The 20896-nt window shown below is 40.0% G+C and overlaps 1 protein-coding gene and 1 long non-coding RNA gene across 23 annotated transcripts in view; one reads left to right on the top strand and one right to left on the bottom strand.

Moving 5' to 3' along the window:
- Positions 1–20896, top strand: part of LOC105835059 (cAMP-specific 3',5'-cyclic phosphodiesterase) — a 330289-nt gene that overhangs the window by 300318 nt on the left and 9075 nt on the right. For 21 of the 22 annotated variants that reach the window (XM_036292358.1, XM_036292364.1, XM_036292362.1 and 18 more), the window contains 2 exons: positions 19113–19206; positions 20108–20337. In XM_036292358.1, coding sequence (XP_036148251.1) covers positions 19113–19206; positions 20108–20337 — 324 coding nt within the window. Of the gene's footprint in view, positions 1–9466; positions 13892–19112; positions 19207–20107; positions 20338–20896 lie in introns of those variants that run through there. The other variant, XM_012678015.3, reaches the window with a different exon arrangement.
- On the bottom strand, positions 122–20434 carry LOC118647440. The gene is made up of 3 exons (XR_004964714.1): positions 20422–20434; positions 7289–7293; positions 122–2109 (listed from the first exon to the last, which is right to left on the bottom strand). It is a non-coding gene; the product is annotated as an uncharacterized LOC118647440 (long non-coding RNA).

Genomic DNA, 20896 nt, shown 5'->3' with positions numbered 1-20896 from the left:
CATTTTGTGTGTGTGGAACGATTATATTACGTAATATACGAGAAAAAAGTTCTGAAATCGTAGGACCGATCGGAGAAACCTCTTCAAATATTTTCACGCAAGTGCCTTAATCCTTCATATCCCATCTACGTATATTAGAAGAAAAGCGAAAGTATGAATTGGCGCGTAAGAAACATCTAGTTGCACTTTAAAAGCAAATCGCATTCTTCTGCTTACCGTGCTACTACGCAAATCTTGATATCATCGTTTAAATAAATGATATGAATTTAGGCGCATTAGAGCGCTCTCAACTTGTTAATCTCTATTCAAGATAATGGAATTGTTAAAGAATCCTGTTTAATAAAAAACAAAGTACATTAAAAATCTAAATATTTTAGGTGTAAATTATATTATACAATATTATTTTTAAACATTTTTTCTTAAATATTTTTATATCATGTAAATTTAATATCTCTTTTTGGTTTTTATTATTATTAGATTCCGGGAGATTCCTGCATTTGACATTCATACAATTATGTATGCGCACTTTTTTTCTTTATCATTCGATATTTTTATTGAATCATGCATTGTGTTACAGCCACGTTTTTCCCCGCGAACTGTTTCCGTTTTTATGACGTCGATAAAACGAAATGATTCATTGACAAGTCGTCCAAGGTATCGGGTTTATTAATTATCGCGAATAACCGACAGCAAATATCGTTGGTGACAATTAATTGTGTCAAAAATCAATGTCGCAAAAACGATGTCACAATAACGATGTAAAAATGAAGAACCCGCTGAAGTAGGTCGACCGCACAACTTACAATCATTGAATGAAGGGCGCGCAATCTTATCGCGAATTTACGTGTCTTTTCGCCGTCCGACAAAAATACGTTTCACTCGCCAAGATCGTTAATACGAGTGCACGGGGGAGGAGTTCAAGACTTGATTTACGATCCCGCGTTTGGTGTAATTTGTTTAAACGTCGATAAAGGTGTTTACCTTACCACGTGCACATCTCTAGATCTCGCCTTTTACTTTGTTTGGCTCCGGTATTTCGGTAGGAATGCGAGCCGTCTCGTATTGCGTCGTTTTGACGAGCCATTAGTCGAGCAAGTGGCGTCCGCTTTCGATCGGAGAAGAATGTCTGACAGGTGCGGAGAAAAGTTCGCGGAAAATAAACTCCTTCGCTCGCTTCGCTGAAGCAAGAAATTATTTTCCCTGTCACGTGCGAGAGGCCGGATGTCTCTCGCTCACCGATGATTTGAAATTGATGCTGACCATTCGTCAGGTAGGATTGCGCGGAATTCCCGAGATCGTAAAAGGAACAGTTAAATAACGATGAGCACAATAACTTTGGCTATAAACCTCTCCGAGTCTGATCCATCGGAAAGAAAAACTTGCTCTTTGCACCTCGTCATTATCTTTCTCTCTCTTGAATGCAATTTTTATTCGTCGATCCCCTAAAAGGCCTCACCATTCGTTATTTTCGTGGCGATTCTCGCATGATGGGTTTTCAATCCTGCGCGCGCGGGAGAGTGTGTTGAAATTATTTTAGATAACCGAGCCATCGGCTTCTAGACATCATTATCATAAAAGACTTTTACAGACCAGAGATAACGGGAGCGGCAAATACGCGGTAAATGACGTAAATGTTACTTGACGTGTATACGAAGTGGGGGAAGCTTTCGTTCGCAAAGACAAGCATGGGCATCGCTCATCCCGGAAACAGATTACCGTGATTATCTTTATGGTACATGGATTTATTGCTGTCATCTGCGTTTTCCGTGCGAACGTCACGGGTCAAACGTGCACTTTAAACCAGCGAGGGTGAGTGCAGCTTCGGTGTTGTAAACGGACGCTCGTGACACACTCGCGTCCCTGAGGCGCGTCTAAATCGTATTAAATATCGTCTGCGAGATGCATTACCAATTGCATTATCGGATAAAAATGATGATCAAATAATGCTAATTAATCGATATTGTATAATTTATACTCTTATGCTCTTTGTCTTACTGCCATAATATATTTTGATATGTACCAAGTGTGAAAATTAAATCGCTTATAATAAGTTGTATTATCCTGACACTACAAAAAAACAAAATAATTACATTCTTGCAGATGTCCCGTCTTTACATTTTAATCGCTTATTTGTTTGACTAGCTAACTGAAAAATTTTTATAAATATTTAAATATAATAATAGTCCTTTTTTTTCTATTTCTTAGCTTTCTTCTAATAAATTGCATAAAAATAAAAAGGGCATATTGTATAAATTTTTATCGTATGTTACTAATTAATGTAAGACAATATGATCATGTTTTGTCTTGTCTTTGGAAACTACGCTTGTAGACTGTTTGTCTCCACTGCATGATTCATGGCTTTATCATGTCTTGGATGAATTAATTATTGTCCGCAAAGTGGTGTGAAGCAATGTCAGGTGCTCGAGAACATGCAAATATGCAAATATAACGTAGATGAAATAGTAATGTGTTCCTTTTGATGTTAGAAAAAAATCAGTTTTTATGATTTCAAGTCTTTGTCTCTCACATTGTTTTTATTATTCGTACGTCTATTCTATTTAAATAAATTTAAATTTTTATATTTGTGTACGTATATTCAAATAAATAAAAAAAATAAATATCTATTTATTTAAAGTAAAGAAAATATAGACATGTATTTATAAGCACAATATAAATAGTATGTATGTAATATGTATAATATATACGATAGAGTGTGTGTATATATATATACTTTTTGACAGTTTTTGAAAATTTTTTTAATTATTTAAGTACCACAAATAAAATACACATAAACTGCATATAATAAAATGGATTCATGTAGTATACAGATTAGAAAAAATCTGAGAGGACGTAACGGAAAATTACGAAAGCGACTTATTCTTGGTATCATGTAGGTAAGACTAATCAATGGCTTGTACTTATGCTTCGTTGATTAATTTTATTACTTGCGCCAGTAATAAAGGAGGGTCTTTTGAGAGATGTTCCAGCAACGCAGATACAGTAGATGGTTATTAATCGTTTCTCGTAAACAGTCCCGACAATGTGTGTGGGTATACACATGGACGGAGAAAACATGGCGAGCAGGACGTAAATAGGAAAATCGATCGACCCATTCTTTTCGAGTAACGAATTCCATCTCCATTTATACGAATTGGTTGTTATTTTTACTATTGTTTGGTCACATTTATTTTACCACAATATTATTTTTATTATTGTCTGCTTCTACCTTTATTTCTTTCTTATAGAATAACTTTAAATATTAATAATCTTCGATTTTTTTGGGCCCTTATTTATTCGAAAATAATATATATATTATTTTCATCTATTTTACTACTGCTTTTTCTTACTTGTTAAAATCGTTGCTAAAATACCAAATGGCATTATAATTTACATCATTAAAGTAATATTGCATGTTTTGATGGAGAGGAATAGTCTTTTTGTACGTGTCCTTCCTTTTTATTTTATTGTCATGTACACGCGCGCGTGCTTAAATCGATATGATTATAAAAAGCCATTTGATTTTATTACACATATCAACACACTTGTTATCGAATTTCAAAAGATTGATCTGTTTCACGCTGATTTTGTCATTGGACTCGGTACAAATCTGAAACATATTCATATACTGGACGAATTGAGTTTATTGTAATAGGATTGCGTGACGATGCGCGAATTGTTTTAGACATCAATGGAAAAAGTCACTCAATATTCGTTTTTTTTTTTTTTTTATATTTTATAAATTGTCTCTCGCGTATTCATACATGAAGGATAAAAATTTGTTTCTTGCAATGTCGGTTTTTAATCAACTTTCGTACCGTGATTACATTATTCACGGAAACATACTAATTTTATTATAAAAAGAATTAATAATTTTAAATGGCAATAAACGATATTTATTTGACAAGGAACGATCATCTCGAGTACTAATAATAAGTCATTTGTTTTTCACGGAATGATGATACTTCTATCGAATACATTTACCTATAAATGTAACTACGTTTATGTAACCTTAATTTACGCTAAAATTTATGAAACCTTTAACGAGACAAAAAGCCTTTGCTTGTCTTACCGCAGGTGTTTATCTCTTGCGTCTAACCACAGAAATTTATCTGCCGCCTGAATGTAATTAAATGATTGTCTCACCAAGAAGAATTCAGTGCCGATTATACGAGCTCTCAAAGTAATCAAAGTAATGTTATTGTTTCAGTTATGTTATTGTTATATTACAATTGCTTTATATCTTATTTAAATTAATTGGTATGACGTATGTGGGTTACGTAAAAAATTCTGAATGAATATTGCACACGATAATATAATTATTCTCTTTTCTTTTTAACTTACCAGTTTATCAGGGAGTAGGCATGCTTTAATTCACATCCTTTTAACTAGAACTTTTGTGCTTGTTAAATTTTTATGAATATGTATGGAAAATATGAACGTACCATGTAAGAAACGGTATCTGATTGCATTCTAAGTAGCTTAACGGTATAAATATAACTATTGACAAAAGATGCCGAAATATATCATTAATTGGCTTCAACGTATTATCATTATTTCGTTGACAAGAGTTATTTTCAATCCCTTTATTCATGTATTCAGTACGGCTTGCCATTTAATGGAAACTGCGCTCCAATTCAGAATATAATGGCACGTGAAAAGATACACGTGGAGAACGTCTATAGTTAATACCGATGTAACCGTTGTCCACACACACAAGCGCGCGCGAGCGCGTGGAAGGATATATTTCGATGCCGCCAGTTGCAACAGGAGTAATCTGAATCCCGCCAAGCTTTCCAATTAATAATACATATTTAATACTACAATAATTTCGTTCACACTTGTAAACAACGGCTAATAGTTGCTAATGATTGATCGACTAATTACGCTCGAGAAATATGTTTAAAGCGTGAAATTTAATCATTTTCTGATTCATTGACCGAATACGTCGACAAAAATTACAGTGAATGGATAATGGATTAAATATTAAATGGAGAAACGCGTAACAACAAAGCTAAAAATTTGCGCGTTTCTGCTAATTTAATTAATATGATATACAATGATATATTTTTCACTATATATTCAGTAGATACTGCATATAGCGACGGCCGCGCGAACGTGTCATTTTAATCATCGATCAAATTTTACGCTGATTTCTACCGATATTATTTACAGATCTATGATTATTCATGGACGATCTTGTGATATTGTATACAAAAATTAGAAATTAAACGACACGTGAATGTTTCATTCACGCGTCTTTGTGATAATTCATCCATTCTCTTCCGGCCGCTTCCGTCAGTCGTCCTCATCGTTATTGCATGCGTCATAATTTGTGACTGTACCTGCATGCACGTGATAGCCCTTATCTCTCGACTGGTGGTTGTTGCACTGAGACTGCATGTCAGTCCCGCGATGGCTCGCGATTAATTTATGACAGTGTTATTACTCCGAATCCGCCGCGAGAAGAAGCCATCTGCTCGAGCTCGTTAACGAGATCGCGCAGTTACGTTCTCGAAATAGTCAAGATCTGTTTGGATCTCGTGTTCTCTAGGTCTACGATGCATATTTCATGCCGGCAGGAAATTGTTTTCACTTCGGGAGTAATTTTATTACACTACTAAAGTGTCGGGATTAAGTATCTGCGAAGTTTTTCTCACGTATTTTCCAACTCTTCTCTCGCATTTATAATCATTCTGTGCTGAATCGATCGGACGATATAAAAATTATTAATCCTAGATATGTTGCTCATATTTTTCAGACGTTATTATTGGTGAAAATTTATTCACATATTTTTTTCTTCAATGTATTTTTTATCTTTATAGGCAAGGTGCAAGGTGTTAGAATAATTGAACTAACACTATTTTAATGTCAAAAGATCTTATTAAATATTATTTTAAATTGTTAAAACTTTAATAACAACTCTACTAAACTTGAATTAGCATTAGAATGAAAATTCATCCACAGCACTTTAGGATTAACATTAAAAACTTTTAAATTAAATTCTATATTCATAAAAATATTTTTTTCAAAAAAAAAAAAATAATAGATGGAATAGCTGAAATTGAACAACTTTCTTGTGCTGCAACGTCATCATGATTATAAAAAATTCATTCTGATAGTCACGTGGCAATTTTTTTGTTTTATATCAGAACAAGGCTATAATTATTGCGATATGCGAAAAGTGTAAAAATTATCTTGTTGTACGTGAAGCTTAACCGTAGTTAGCAACATATAATAAGTACACTAATAATAAGTAAACTAATAAGTAATAATTTTGCAGTATGAAATAGTAATGGACAAGAACGTACAAGTTTTTCCCTATAAAAAAAAAAAAGCAATTCATGTGATTATCGATCAAGGCTGTATAGTTGATTACAATTGATTACTGGCACGTATGGATTTTTTTCTTCAACGGTGAGACGCTGATGGAAGTTTAAAATTAATATTGGAAAATGTAACGTAAAGGATTTACCGTAAAAAGAGTAAAAGCATCTTCATTATCAATTGCAAGCGAATTAATTGCTTTTTTTCAATAAAAAATCATTTGAAAATTATTAAAGATTCTTAGAACTATTTTCAGGCAAAATCTATCATTGAAAAATAACAGCGTACAAGTTATTTATAATTTACAATAATTATTTACAATAATAAGTTGAATATTAAATCAATGTATAATTAATAAAAATTAAGTTAAGTGTCATTTCTAGATCGAAATAATTCTTGATGCCTAATAATGATTTTCATATGAATTTTTACAATCTCCTGCAAACTGAACATCGCATATTCGTCGGTCTTGAAACACAATCCTTGCCTGAAATCGAAATAACACGTGATGCACTTGACACTAACAAGTATCTATAAGACCCCCCCCCCCTTCTCAAAAACAATTGTAAAGAAATTATTGCGTAAGATAACAGTTCAGCTAGGATCTCATAGATGCTTGTTATCTCTGTTATCGAGAAGTGATGCTTTCCTTATCTCATGTATTATTTATATGTAGCTATTTATATTTATTTAGTTATTTATATTATGTCACGTGAAAATCGGCTTATCGCGAGCGATTTCCCGTGGCTTTTCGCGGCGAAATATTGCCGGTTGAAATGTCGAGAAACCTAGATTGCGTGATCGTAATACGTCAGATACATCGCAATCCGGTCATATTTATGAACCTCGTGATGCTTGTTCGGTGATTGTACACAATAAGTAGTCGATATCCACGCGGCACGTGTCCGCCTCGTGAGCAGCTGCTAGGAGAACAATAATAGAGACAGACACTCCGCTTCTCAACACTCTCTTTATATCAGCTCCTTTCCACGCGCCAAGTGTATACGTTATTACCAGGAAAGCCGTACAAGTATAACTTTCAATGGGGGAAAAAAAAACATCAGAAAACCAATAAATTGTCGTTTGCAGCAAATGATTTTATGTATCGGCTACCGAAAGTACCTGCGTGGCGAGTGTGTGTACGTTGCGTCTGACAGAACAGAATAGCGATAGTGTGCATATTCGATTGTGCAACTTGGAATTACCCCATTTGATTGTAATAAAAAAGAAAAACTGTAAAAAGAGAGAGACGGTAGTCTGTAACACGACGAGAGCTGAAAAAGCGCGCGCGCGAGGGGAATTATCCGAGCGGGCGGGGAACCTGCCCCGTAATGCTCGCGCTCACAATGGGCAGACGCGATGCGCGTGTGTGCGCTCGCAACGAATGTTATATTTGCCGTAGTAGTAGTAGGCGATGTTATTCAGACCACATAAACGTCCGTCGCACTTTCGAGGGCTGTTAAATATCGACGGCGATACTCGCGTACATATTGGCGGCGCGAGACGCGGCGCCGCGTCGCCGGAGGACGAAATGATTTTTGTCAATAGTAGTTACGTAACGTCCGCGAAAAAAGGCCTCCTTGAACGCGGGTGTAGCAATCGTTCGCATCCTCGAACTGTACGTACGCCTCCGTGCAGAAACGCGGGGACGAAATATTGGAAATACGTCCGTAAATAGATCGTAAGTCCCTTTCATGTAATATTAATAGTTATCTTATCGATATTCGTCCGATAATTGCCATAATCCATATCTGCCGCGCGCATTGAAAGAATTATAGATGCTGTAAATAAAAGCCCACGATCGAGATTATATAATATAGTGATAGATATATATTACAGAATATAAATTGATATTTCGTAAATCATCAATCCCGCCTGCCGTATCTTTCGCGGATCTTTTGTGTCGGCAAAATTTATTATGCAATCTGCATGCGCGTCAGCAAGCAGCTGCGGGAATCAGACATTGAAGAGGGAATGCCATATATTCGAGATGAGAATGTCGGATACAGGAAATAGATTCGCGTCTTTCGACGCACTCTCTCGGATTATTGAGATCAATGGATACGTTTAAAGGAGAAATTAGAAGTCGAAGAAAATTTATAGTACGCAAAGGTAGGAACGACTGGCCGATATTTAATCTTCTTCACAATTTCCGCTTGACAGCAGCTTATATTTTTAGGAAAATTAATAGAACACGTATCTTCCTACTTCCTCTCTTTTGCTAAAAGAAATATATTATCCCGAATTGAATATGCTGAAGATTAATCGCACATGCTGGAGCTCTTTGAATTTTTTTTTTTTTTTTTTTTTGTTGAATATATGTGCTATCAGTTAAGCCGAAACTGCTCCGAGATTTTTATGTAACTGATCCTAGCGTCAAAGACGAAAAGGCACTTTTCTAATGGACCGGAAAATTGAAACCTCTGCGTTTTACGATGTAATGGGATATTCGTCGAATGATGCGCTGAAAATAGAAAGTTTATCCTAAAAAGAATAATACTTATTACGTGTACGAATTTTATCTCGCGAGAGATGCTGTTTTATACATTCTCTGCTTCGAGAGAATATTGTTATCAACAAAACATGGCATTGACACTCATCAACACTTAACGATTGTTTAGTCAACTCCTTTTCAATTCCCTGTAGATGCGATATCAATTTCTTAATTATATTACATTAATCAAGAGAGAGTTTGTTCTACGTTATTATATATGTAGAACTACAAGGTAAGAAATACTATCGAAATCTATAATTGTTTTATTCGTATGATTTATATGCCATTCAATGGCAATCGTTCTAATAAATAAGATTGAAATTGATGCTGCATTGTTAATTCTCTGTACAATTGGAAAATTTATGTTGAATTTAATATTACGTATGTTCAATACAGGCCACGTAAACTTTTGTTTTAATTTAACACAAGATAAATATGTTAGAAAGTGATAAAATATTATATGATAAAAAAATTAAATAACGCGAAAAATGTAGTATTTTGATACAATTTGGAAACAAATTATGGAACATATTTTGACAATAAAATTAAATATATGTACATTTTATTCACTTATTTTAGAAATAATGTTCTAAAATTATATTATTTTTATGTCGCTTGTTCATTTATCCATAAATTGTATTATTTTAACACTAATGTTAAATATTAAATAAATCATTGAATAAATTAACAATCAAGTATGTTAGAAATTCAATTGATAAGGACCAAAACCAACGGTTGAAACGTTGTGCGTTATTTATTTAATATATTTGAGCCAGTCAGGTCAAACGTAACAATTACATTGGTTTTTTCTTAAAAATTCAACGCAAAACTTTTAACAAGGACCGATTTTGACGTAAAATACAAAATATTTTCTACCGTGCGTATCGTGTCTCAGTCGTGAATGATTCTCAAATTAAAATACATCGCCGATAGAGCGGTTCTAGCGATAACCAGATAGGACGAGGAGAGAGCGTAAAAATAAGTGAAATAGTTCATTACCGTGACCTTCTTCCATCGGTTAGAAGGAGGAACTGTGCTATTTCTGACGGCCCACATGCATCGGCTGTGCAACGATCGATAATCCGGTCGTCCCTTCTCGCGGGACATTCATGTTTTTCGTCACTGAGGCGTTAGGTGCATCGATCGTGCCATCCTAGTTATAGAACATGTTGTTTGTTTGCGCGTTAAACCGCGAATGCGTGCCTGTGTCGAGCAAGGCGAGCGCATAATGTGGGAGGCATTATTGTCGCTTGCGAAACTATCACTTTTGCGCGGTCACTCCGCATCAAGTGGGCGAGCGTGGCCTGCGGGGTTCTATTTTTAATATCCGAGTTCGTTGTAACGTACACGGAGAGGATGGACTGCCGCATTTTTTTGGTATGACCAGGGGCGCTCGTCGTTTCCGCGAAATTAATCGATCAGGTTTTTTTTTTTTTCAAGACACGCAAAAGGTTCCCGGACTTCTTCCTCCACCGCGTACGACGAACGGAAGGAAGACTGTATATTCTTGTTCCGGAAAATTTAGAGGGTGTCTAGCGGCTCTCGCGATTGTATTTTTGTTACGCTGACTTCGGCGTATTGTGACGTACAAAAGTGAATTGAAACCAACGCAGCGCGAAACGTAATTTAAGTCAATAAATGTTACTTCAATATTCGTACGTCAATATTGACAAGTAGATGTTTGGTTAGTTTTTCCATACCGCGTTCTTTTACGCTTCGCGAGGAGTTTAGGTAAAAAATTCAGTTATTCATCTGTACAAAGAATTAATCGTTCAATCCTGGGTTTGTCGAAATCGTAGGAAATATTTGATTACGTATCACATTTCACATCGCTCGAGATGAACGCAGCAGTGATAGAAAAAGAGAAAGAGTTTTCGTCCAGACTGACTTTGTAATACAATCAAGCAGTAAGACGTAAGCGATTCCTTACCGGACTTGGACTCACGCATGAATCTCTTATGCGCGAGCTATGACGTTCTTCCGGCCTTCCCTAAACTCTTTCCGGAATATTCCAAACAAACTACGGCGACGCGAGTATCTAAGAAACGTGCTATATCGTGATAAACGCGTAATAATACGGATATCTATATATATATCTTTATCTTTATCATATTACATATTACTCTGCCAAAAAGATAACGGCTTCTACGTATAATGATGGATTGATAAGTATAATTCTTCATTGATAATAGCACAATAATATAAACAAGCACGCGTATGTTGCAATGCTTAGCGACATGTCGGAGTAAACGCAAAAAATTACGTGTCCTCCAACTTTTAAGCTAATTAAATATTCGTCACCGAGAGTGATTTGTGAATTTCAATCGCGGAAGAAAGAATGACGTGGCATGTTTAATGACATCTTTTACGTCGTCAAACATTGATCGCGTCATATATAACCCTGTTAATCATGTACAATGACGAGCGTTGGTACTTTGTCATCGCCAATTGCTTAAATTAATACAAGCGCACGAGAAATTTTAGGTCAGTACGAAGAAGCAGATTTTATAGCGCCCCGATGAAACGAACTCGGCAAAACATGATAGAAGCAAAATTGGATAGCATGACGAAGATAACAATCCTTGATCGACAGTCCGCCGAATGATGCCATACGTCGTATTTCCCGAAGTTCCAAATTAATTAATAATTACCGGCGCAACTCATGCGCGGCAAAATATCGTATTTTTTAACGAGTTACGCAAACGTAATCAGAGGTTGTCATCCGCAAAGTTCATTACTAATTCTTTTCTCTTATGTTATTATTAATTTCTATTAATCGAACGTCGATGTTTGCAAAGAGCGAAAATGAAAGAGTTCGCCCGCGAGGGAAAGAAAACACAGTTGTATTTGTAATTTAAAGGTGAGAGCTATTTTTAAAAAAGTTTCCTCTTTTTTTTTCCTCTTTGACGGGAAAACCTTTTTCAAGCTACAATCTTAGAATTGAGCGAAATTTAACGCAGGGAGAGAATGAGTTTTGACGCGTAATTCTTTTCCTAGTAAAACTTCACCTCTCGAAATATAGGCGACAGGTTCTTAGATAAGTGGCCGGCCGCGTTCCTCGCTTCGGATTCGTCGTAAGTCCAAATTTATCTCGCGGACTCATTGCTAGCGATCTCCAAGAAGTAGAACAGATACTCGATGGCGTTTCAAAGTGATGCGAAATATTCATTCAAATGTATGCAAAAATTTGCGGTGCCTGCTACCGCAAGAAATTGCCAACTTTTCGTAATTTGCCCTTTCGTTAATTCGCACTGCGTAATTGACGAAACGTAAGACGAGATTTCTTATCGTCGTGATTGTACGAATTTGGCACGTGTCGATTGGCGCGTGTCAACCCCACACGCGTATCTATTGATAGCTTCTTTGAGGTGCTTACGTGAGCCTATGTTGACTGTATATTTGACCCGCAGCAAGAGATTATTGTACGGAGGTATAGCATTAAATTATGAATTAGGAGAATTACACGTTACCTCCGCGAAACTAGCTTCTCTTTGCGCAACATTGCATTCAGGAATTACCCAGTAATGAGAGAGTCTTTGAAAGCCCACACACGTGGAGTGTTCGAGATCTTCTGTACTACAAATGTATTATATTCATTTCACAGTACACAGAAACCAGGTGAGCAATACTTTATTTCCAATTTCGCGGAATGTAAATCTGTGTTTGTGGGAAATGATGCATTCTCTCGGAATGGCAACCTCAGTCTCTCAAAATATGCGTAATAGAGGAAGTCAAAATAGATACACAACAAATCTCAGATTTTCCCTGCAAGAGGAAGATAGAAAATTTTAACGCAAATAACGTAATTTCATCAGCCAACAAAGTTCTCCACTGTTGTCAGAATTTCGAGGGTATCAGGCTCTGTTGCATCGGGCAACCTAAGAGATTCGTGAAACCCCTGTGTCCACGAACCGCTCTGAGATACGGACAACAGGTTTCAAGTCAGTTACCTGAAACCCTTAGGTCTGTTCGCGTTGCTTGAAATACTCAAAACTTTTGCATCTTAAACAAGAGGCAGCATCGGAGAGGGCAAGAGAGCAAAGATTCTAAATGCAAAAAGTGCATTTAAGATTTTCAGGTAATTTTGATTAAGTAAATTTTCTCGTTGTGCGTCATAGATAAGATTACGATCTAGAAACGGAGAAACGCTAGAGCATAATTAACTTTGACGAGACATTAGAGCCTTTTAAAATTTACCATTCGCGATAAATACGAGAGCAGTACAGGCGTCATACATGTCGCACTTGGTGAGCACGTATCAACTCGCTCGATGCATTCGGTTTCACGATCCCCCACTGTCTCTCCGTCTGTGTCTCGCGTCTCTCTTCGGGCCGAAGTGGAGCGAAGAGAGAAAGAAAAAGAGAGAGGGAGAGAGAGAGAGAAGGAGAGAGCAAGGCAGCTGCACGCGTCGGGCGCGAAAAAGAAAGAGGACGCGAAACGAACAGAGACAGAGATGGCCGCCCAGCTGCTACCGAGATAAAAGGCCTGGTCGCTGCGATTCAGGCACGTAGACCACGTTTAGCAGTCGGGCGGCTCGGCAGCAGCCGCGGTGCCGCTCGCAGGCAAGTGAGTGGTCGGTGAATCAAAAGGCGAAAAGAGTGCTCTCGTCCGCGGGTCCGTCACGCTCCGTATCGTCGGTCGTCGAACCCACGCGTCTCCGGGACTGGCCGGAACTGGAGCAGCAGTTTCGCCGACAATCCGCGACACGTGCAACACGTGAAGAGAAAGAGAGGAGATCCCTCTCTCAGTTCGCCGAGAGATTTCTTCGCGTCTGTCCGCGTTCGTGAGGAGTCTATCCGGATCCGATAGTTCCAACGCGTTGTTGAAAGTTGGTGCGCCTTTCTCGTAGTCACGCGGAAAATCCAGAAACTCTTCCGTCCTTCGGAGTTTCCCTACGGCGAGGGAGCTCCTTCAGGCGTGAGCTGTGCAAGCCGGGTCGTAGGTACGGGACAGATCGGTACCATGACAAGCGGCGAAGTGGAAACAGGCAAAATGGACGAGTCCGCTAGGTATTTCAATTACCTGAGGACCCTGGCGGATCTCACAGCCTTGGCCAGCATCGTGGCGGTGCAGGTAATTTGAGGATTATGCTTGAATCTCGGTCTAATCGGCTGTGACATATCCCAGCGGATGTTGACTTCTCTCTCCTGGCGGATTAAACCCGACGTACATATCTTGGGTGAAAAATGAAAAAAGATTCTCCATTAACTTCAATGATAAAGGATCGGTCTCGCCAACTCCGATTAACTTAAAAGAAAAGAGATAGAATTTATGAATTGCCAAATGAAAAATTTAAAATTAATTATCTCCAATCTTTTACTTATTTGAATTATTAATAAGCAGTCAATTTACATAAATAAATTTTAATTTTCGAAAAATAGACAAAGGAAATAAAATATAACGAACACTTTGAAGTTTTGCTGTTCATAAATTTCATCGATCAATATTAAGTTAATTAGAGTTGGTGAGATCGACCCAAAAACTTTCACTTTTCACATTTCCGCCTTAAGAAAAAAGTTACAAATTACATGATGAATATTTTAGTTTGATCCTAAGATGTGAAACAATACAAAATGGCATTTCTACTCGTAGTATATGAATAAGACATGCACGAAGCTATTATTAGGTAATGTGTTACGGGAAGAAAGTCAGAACAGCAAAAATTTTATAGAAATCTATTTTTCGACGTCGAAATCAAATTACATTCGACCAGTACGATTAATGATTAGTATAATTAAATTGATTGCAAGAATTAAAATATTAATGTATAATTATCGTACTAATTTGACGGCGGTCTAGTGATTTTAGCGAGTCATAGTCGCTGTTAACAAGGAATTTGGTTAATAAAAAGGCATATATTAATGCAATATGTTAGTGCGTACGATATCAACGATATCCGACTTTATCAACACGGATCCTCATTAGAACTTGGGTGGCAGATGGCTACGGTAAATCGGGCAAATAAAAGCGGCACGATTTCGAAAGACGATCGATCGTACGAGGACGTTCGTTTACTACCGTTGTCGCAACGGATGTCGCGACGGAGGTTAAAATCAACGGATGGTGGGTGGAGACCATCCAGCTTCGCATCTTGATCTGAATCATCTGACCTGATTTTCTAAATTATCGAACAATCGTGCGAAGAGCGTCATCGTGTTTGACATAGCAGGTATAACACTCATTGTCCAATTATAGATCGCGGTATCGCTGCGTCACACGTGTCTCCTGTCATAAGCTGTCACACAAACTTGTCAATACCTCGAAGTAGCCTTATCGGTTACTCGAAAGAGTCTTCTGCGAAAAGAATCCGACGCGAAAAACTCTTGAGATACGCTATTATTATCTCGGTACGTAGAGATTGGATCTCGATCGGCAAATTTAAGCGATTAACAAGTGGTCCGACGCGAAATCCGATCGCGCGGAAAGCGCAGTAGCCCCGCTTATCTGAACAGAGATTTATCGGCGAGTTGTACATGTGCGCTGATCGATCGAGAGTCGTTTCTCAAGAATCAACCTTTGAGCTTTTGTCTTAGAGTCTGTTATCGGTGCAAGGCGGTCTGTAAACACGACACAAATTGCGCCGTATATTTTTGCCGTTCTCAAGAAATCTTCGACTTGAGATTTTTAACAAAAAAATAAATAAATAAATAAAATAACCCACAGCCGCCTAACTAGAATGGACTGATAAAACTGGTATGCGCGGACATGATCGTCCGCGAATGAATAGATCGTACAGTCGCCGAACTCGAAATATTGGCCGATAAGAGTATATCGCGAGGGGTCAAGAAAGAGAGAGACAGAGAGAAAGAGAGAGAAAGGGAAAATAATCTCGCTCCAGTTTAATTACCGCAAACTCACACACACGCACGCGTCATAATGACGAGACAGCTGTACAGACGGCTTGCAATTTTATTCCCCAACGGTGGGATTTCCGCGATTTTCCAAACGTTACGTCCGTTTACATTTTATAATTGCAAACAGCCGGATGAAAGTATTCAAATGCCGCCTCTTATATAAGATCGCTTGACGTAACGCGTTTACGCTGGACGGTACTAGCTAATGTTCCTGGGAGAGCTAATGGTCGTCCCATTTTCGTAACATAACTGAAGTTTCGTCTTTATCTGCCTTTGTGTGACTCTACGAGAGCCTATAGCGCACCTATAGGCTCTCGCCTATAGAGGAGGGAAAGTTTTACGACCGCGCGAGTGTTTAGAGGGCAGGCGAGAAAGAGCTGTTTGACTAATAGGAAATTAGGATGTCCAGATAATAATGACTAATAGTAATGAAGAAATGAGATTAGTGCGTACAGCTGGGGGGGGGGGGGGCGAGTCTAGATTTCGAATATAGAAAAATGAATCACGCGGGACAACCAACGGGACGCGATTATCATGAGCGATTAATAAAACCCGTGTGAGCCGTCGAGCGCTAAGACGCAGTTTTGACCTTCTGCGACATTTCAATGAAAGTTCAATGATAATTATGGAAAAAAGTGACTCGCAAATAGATGCGGCGACGTTGTCGTTGCATTAGCCCGGCTAATCCACTTTGATCGTGTAGGATTTTATATCCGTATTATACCTTCTCGTGGAAATCAGGTTGTTATAATAACGTCGTTAGGTAATCCGTGGTGTCTCGTAAAACTGATTAATTGAACTACTTATTAATCTTCTATCGTTATTTTCACACTTAACCATCGTCATGCGATACGAAAAATACTAGATTCGCAAAGAGACTATTAGAAATTATTGGAAAGCCAGTCGCATCCAATATTGTCGCACACTATTAGTTCCAATAGTTTTTTTTTTCGCGAGTCTAATTGTATTTTTCTATAAGGGAAGATCCATTATGACTGTACTTTTTTTTTAGACGAATTTGGAAGGTTGCATTAATTTTATTCCCGCGTGAAACAAACAAGAGAATGAGATTTAATTACTTGTCATATTTAGAAGCGGAGATTTAATGTATCTAGCTTTACGCAATCTCCCAAATGTTTCTCACAAATTCTCCTTAATGCATTAGTCGTGAGGCAACCGTAAGGCAACAGACGTCTTGTTACATTACTTTCAAAACAAGAGAGAGATGAAGAGAGAGAAAGAGAGAGAGAGAGTCTCGTTAGAGTATAATGTGCTAGAAATTATCGCGGAGGGAGATATATAGTCTGTAAATAGTGTTGAATTTATGGGCGGCTTTTGTTCCTTTGCGAAATCTCGACGTGACTACCGACACGAGATATTGTACGAGCTGTTAGTTTCGCGATATAAATCGGGCCTCGATTTTCGTCGGATCGTTCAGAAGATCCTACCTCGTGTATTCCCCCCCTCACTCTCTCTCCCGTGAATGAAATGCAGTAGCCCGTAGTATCGACCGGAAGGGAGAAGGGAGAGGGACGCGTCGATTTTATCGTTGGCGTACGTTCACGATCGCACGCATTTTACTCGAGTTTTCCCCGAACGCGACCCATTTAAGCCTCCCCGAAATCCTCTTTATCTTTATGGCCTTTACTCTCTTGCGCCGTGGAAGCTCGAACGTCACACGTTCGAAGATTGCATCGCCATAAATGCTATGCCGATAGTTCACGGAAGCAAACAACTTCGCGTCTCCGATACAATAATAATTACTCCCTTTACCGAGGTGCTTCGACAAAGCACCTTTTCGTCGAGCGCGAACATTTCGACGGATTTCAGTACGCGAGAGGAAACCTTGAGATCGATTTATCTCAAAGGTAGAATAATCTCGGGTTTCGGAGGGTGTGTCGGTGTAAAATTACACGTGTAACGTTGAGGGAATGGATATTAAAATGCAGTTCGATAGGAATCCCCGAGTCAATCTGACACGCCTCTTTTATGTTCTTGTCTGTCGTCCGTCGCAGCTTCTACATTTTTTCTCCCCGTATTTTCGTATCATCTGAAATATATATTCTCGATGAGGCGAAATTACACGTACGTCAAACGTTAACTACGTTAGACGGGAGAAATAATTGCCGCGGGCGGTCTGATAAGAGGTAATACGGTACAATGCAGGTGCTATCTGTACCTCCTTATCGCTCGTTCCTTCTTGTCTAATAATATGTAATAAGCGCGGGTTCCAGGCGCACGTACGCGATAATTGCATTACAGTTGTCCCGACAAATGCGAGGCGTCTATCTATTTTCGACGCGCGCGAGAGGGTGAGAACGGTAAAAAGTATAAAATGGAAGTGCGCGCGACAAGCTCGCGCATCGGGGTGAGTGACAAGAGCGCGGGGGAAAAAATCGGAAAAATTGTTCGCGACGGTAGGCGGCTTCGGTAAATTCTGCAAAGTCAACAGTTGCGGCCAGGCGAATTTCCCGCTTGAGCGCGAGCGGCGCGAGGCGCGCGCGTGCCGAAATACAGTGTATACACAAGCGGCGACCGCAGGGGATTCGCTTGATCAGCGACGGGCGCGTCATCCAATAATTCGCCCCGCGGGTCATTACTCCGGCGCGGGCTATATATTTGCGCAAACGTATATATTTGCATTTATCTGCCCGGCGAGGTGAGCGCGCGCACGCCTGTGCAAAGATGATATACGCGCGGCGATAGCGGCCGGCTGATAACAGTGGGAAACGCAAATGACACGGGGGGGTCGGGCTTTGTTTGCCTCTCACGGCAAACCTCACACGGCGACGGTGCGCGTGTCCCCCGCGACGGCGTTTCGACGGCCGACGAAACGGCGCAAATGTACGCGCGACTAGATAAGGGCTGGGAGAGAATTATGCACGCGAGAATGAGCGAGGGCTTCTCGTCGGAGGAATAGATTCATCGATCTCCTCCCTCGCAGCGAGGGATATTTATCCGTGATCTGGATTTCTCCCCTTCCCACGCATCCCTCTTCTTCCACCTACCATCCCTGCCGCCCTTGTTAGCTCCCGAGAGCTTAGTCTTCCGCACCGTTATCCTTCCACGAAAATCGTAAATCCGAGAAACTGATCGCTCTCTTCCTGTCGTCCTGAATATATATATATATCTGGGTCTAATATGATGCAAGAGGCACCCCTCGATAGATTCAGGCCCTTTCTCGGATAATTTAACGCAACAACACCCACTAAATCGTACATGGTCTTCGAAGGGATAAAATGATTTTGAATCGCATGGACGGACAGTGATTCTATTTGTGGGATTAATCCAATTAATGGTCTGTTGTATATCGCGTTGCCGCGATAAATTTATTGATTCGCGGGCGAGCGTAGGGGCAAGGTATTACACCCACGATTACACTCTTCTCACAATCGCTCCTCTCACCTAATAACCGGCTTCTATCTCTTTTCGTTTTACAGTTCAAGAGAATGCTGAACAAGGAGCTATCGCATTTCTCGGAGTCGTCCAAGTCTGGGAATCAGATCTCGGAATACATCTGCAGCACCTTCCTCGGTAAGTCGAAGCGCGATTCTTTTTCTTTACGGCGGAATTATTACGGTGAGAATAAAGTACGATACAAAAATTATAAATTTGTGCACGCGCGCGGAGAATGGGAATTGGACGTACATATTTCGCGTTTCTCTCTCCGAGAAAGAGAGAAAGCGAGAGAGAGAGAGAGAGAGAGAGAGAGAGAGAGAGAGAGAGACCTGGCGTTTTCGCGGGAATATACCGGAGAAAAACGAATGAAAAGGAATTCGCGGGACCGCGTCTAACGAGGTCAGCGCCGGAAGCAAGTTTATGGGAAGCAATAAAACGAGCGCTCTTACGCATTAAGAGCCCTTGAAAGAGCCGTATCGCCGGTGTCTCGCGCGCGCACGCCGATGACCATTTATTCCGGTTAGCGACGCGCGTTCTCTCGCTTTGTCCGATCGCGCATCAAGGTTTATAATCGGCGACGAGTCGCCGCGCGCCCTCGATATATATCTCTTTTTTTTTTTTGTAATCGGAAGAGGTGTAAAAGGTGATATGATTTCCCGCCGGCGCAACGTACGTCGCAAAATCCTTCTATATCCGGATGGCCTGGCCTTCGATCCGGAGTAAACTCTCTGGCTCGCGGGCAAAGCTTCTCCGCGAAATTCGATTTACGGCACGCTGATTCGGTTATGTTAGTTTCCTAACGAGCTTCGCTCGATCGAAATCGAATTATCGAGAGTCGAGCGAAAAAAAAGTTGTTTTTTCTTCTCAAAATCGCGGAGGAAACCGAAAGGAACGCGCCCGAGCAAATGCCGCGTCCAAATCCAAAGGCGATGGCGCCTTTCACCTCACCCGGCGGATGCCAATGCCCGGGGGGGATTAATTAACCGGCATGGGACCTTTTTATCCACGTTCTTGTTATTTCTTTTGTCCCGCGCAGACAAGCAGCAGGAGCTGGACCTGCCGTCTCTGCGAATCGAGGATGCGGTCGCCGCGGCAGGCAGCGCGGACGCACGGGCGGCGAAGAAGAAGGACCGCGCGCAGAGAGGCCCGGCCGCTATGTCGCACATCAGCGGCGTTAAGCGGCCGTTGACGCATACCAACAGCTTCACCGGGGAACGCGTGCCGCTGCACGGGGTGGAAACGCCGCACGAGGAGGACCTCGGCAAGGTGAGCCTTTGACCTTTCGCGCCGTTTCGCGCGGCGTTTGCAGCCCTCCGGCGCATCACAGCTGCGGCACGTAGCGGCCGATACGCGTTGATTCCACGAATTCGCATAGATCGCGGGAACTCGGCATGTATATAAACGGGCAGTCGGTTTTTTCCAAAAGATTAAAAAAACCGTGGTTAACGCTGCAAAAATACACACTGCGCGAAAACAATATCGTAATTATATCAAAAAATTCATTGTTGCGGCTTCCCGCCGCGCTGCAGCAAACGGCTTTTCCTGGAATCCCCGTTCGAAACGTTAAAAAAATAGCATCGCAGTACACGATAAAAGAGAGAGAGAGAGAGAGAGAGAGAGAAGAGAGAGAGAGAGAGAGAGAGAGAGAGAGAGAGAGAGAGAGAGAGAGAGAGAGAGAGAGAGAGAGAGAGAGAGAGAGAGAGAGAGAGAGAGAGAGAGAGAGAGAGAGAGATAAAAGTTTACAAAATTTTGCAATTCAAATAACTTGTGCAATAAGAATTTATTGCTCTTACGTAAAAGCGGATATACGTGTTATGGTGGAAGT

The sequence above is a fragment of the Monomorium pharaonis genome, chromosome 9, assembly GCF_013373865.1.
Source record: "Monomorium pharaonis isolate MP-MQ-018 chromosome 9, ASM1337386v2, whole genome shotgun sequence".
NCBI classification, from domain to species: Eukaryota; Metazoa; Arthropoda; class Insecta; order Hymenoptera; family Formicidae; genus Monomorium; species Monomorium pharaonis.
This window is presented reverse-complemented; position numbering and strand designations above follow the sequence as displayed.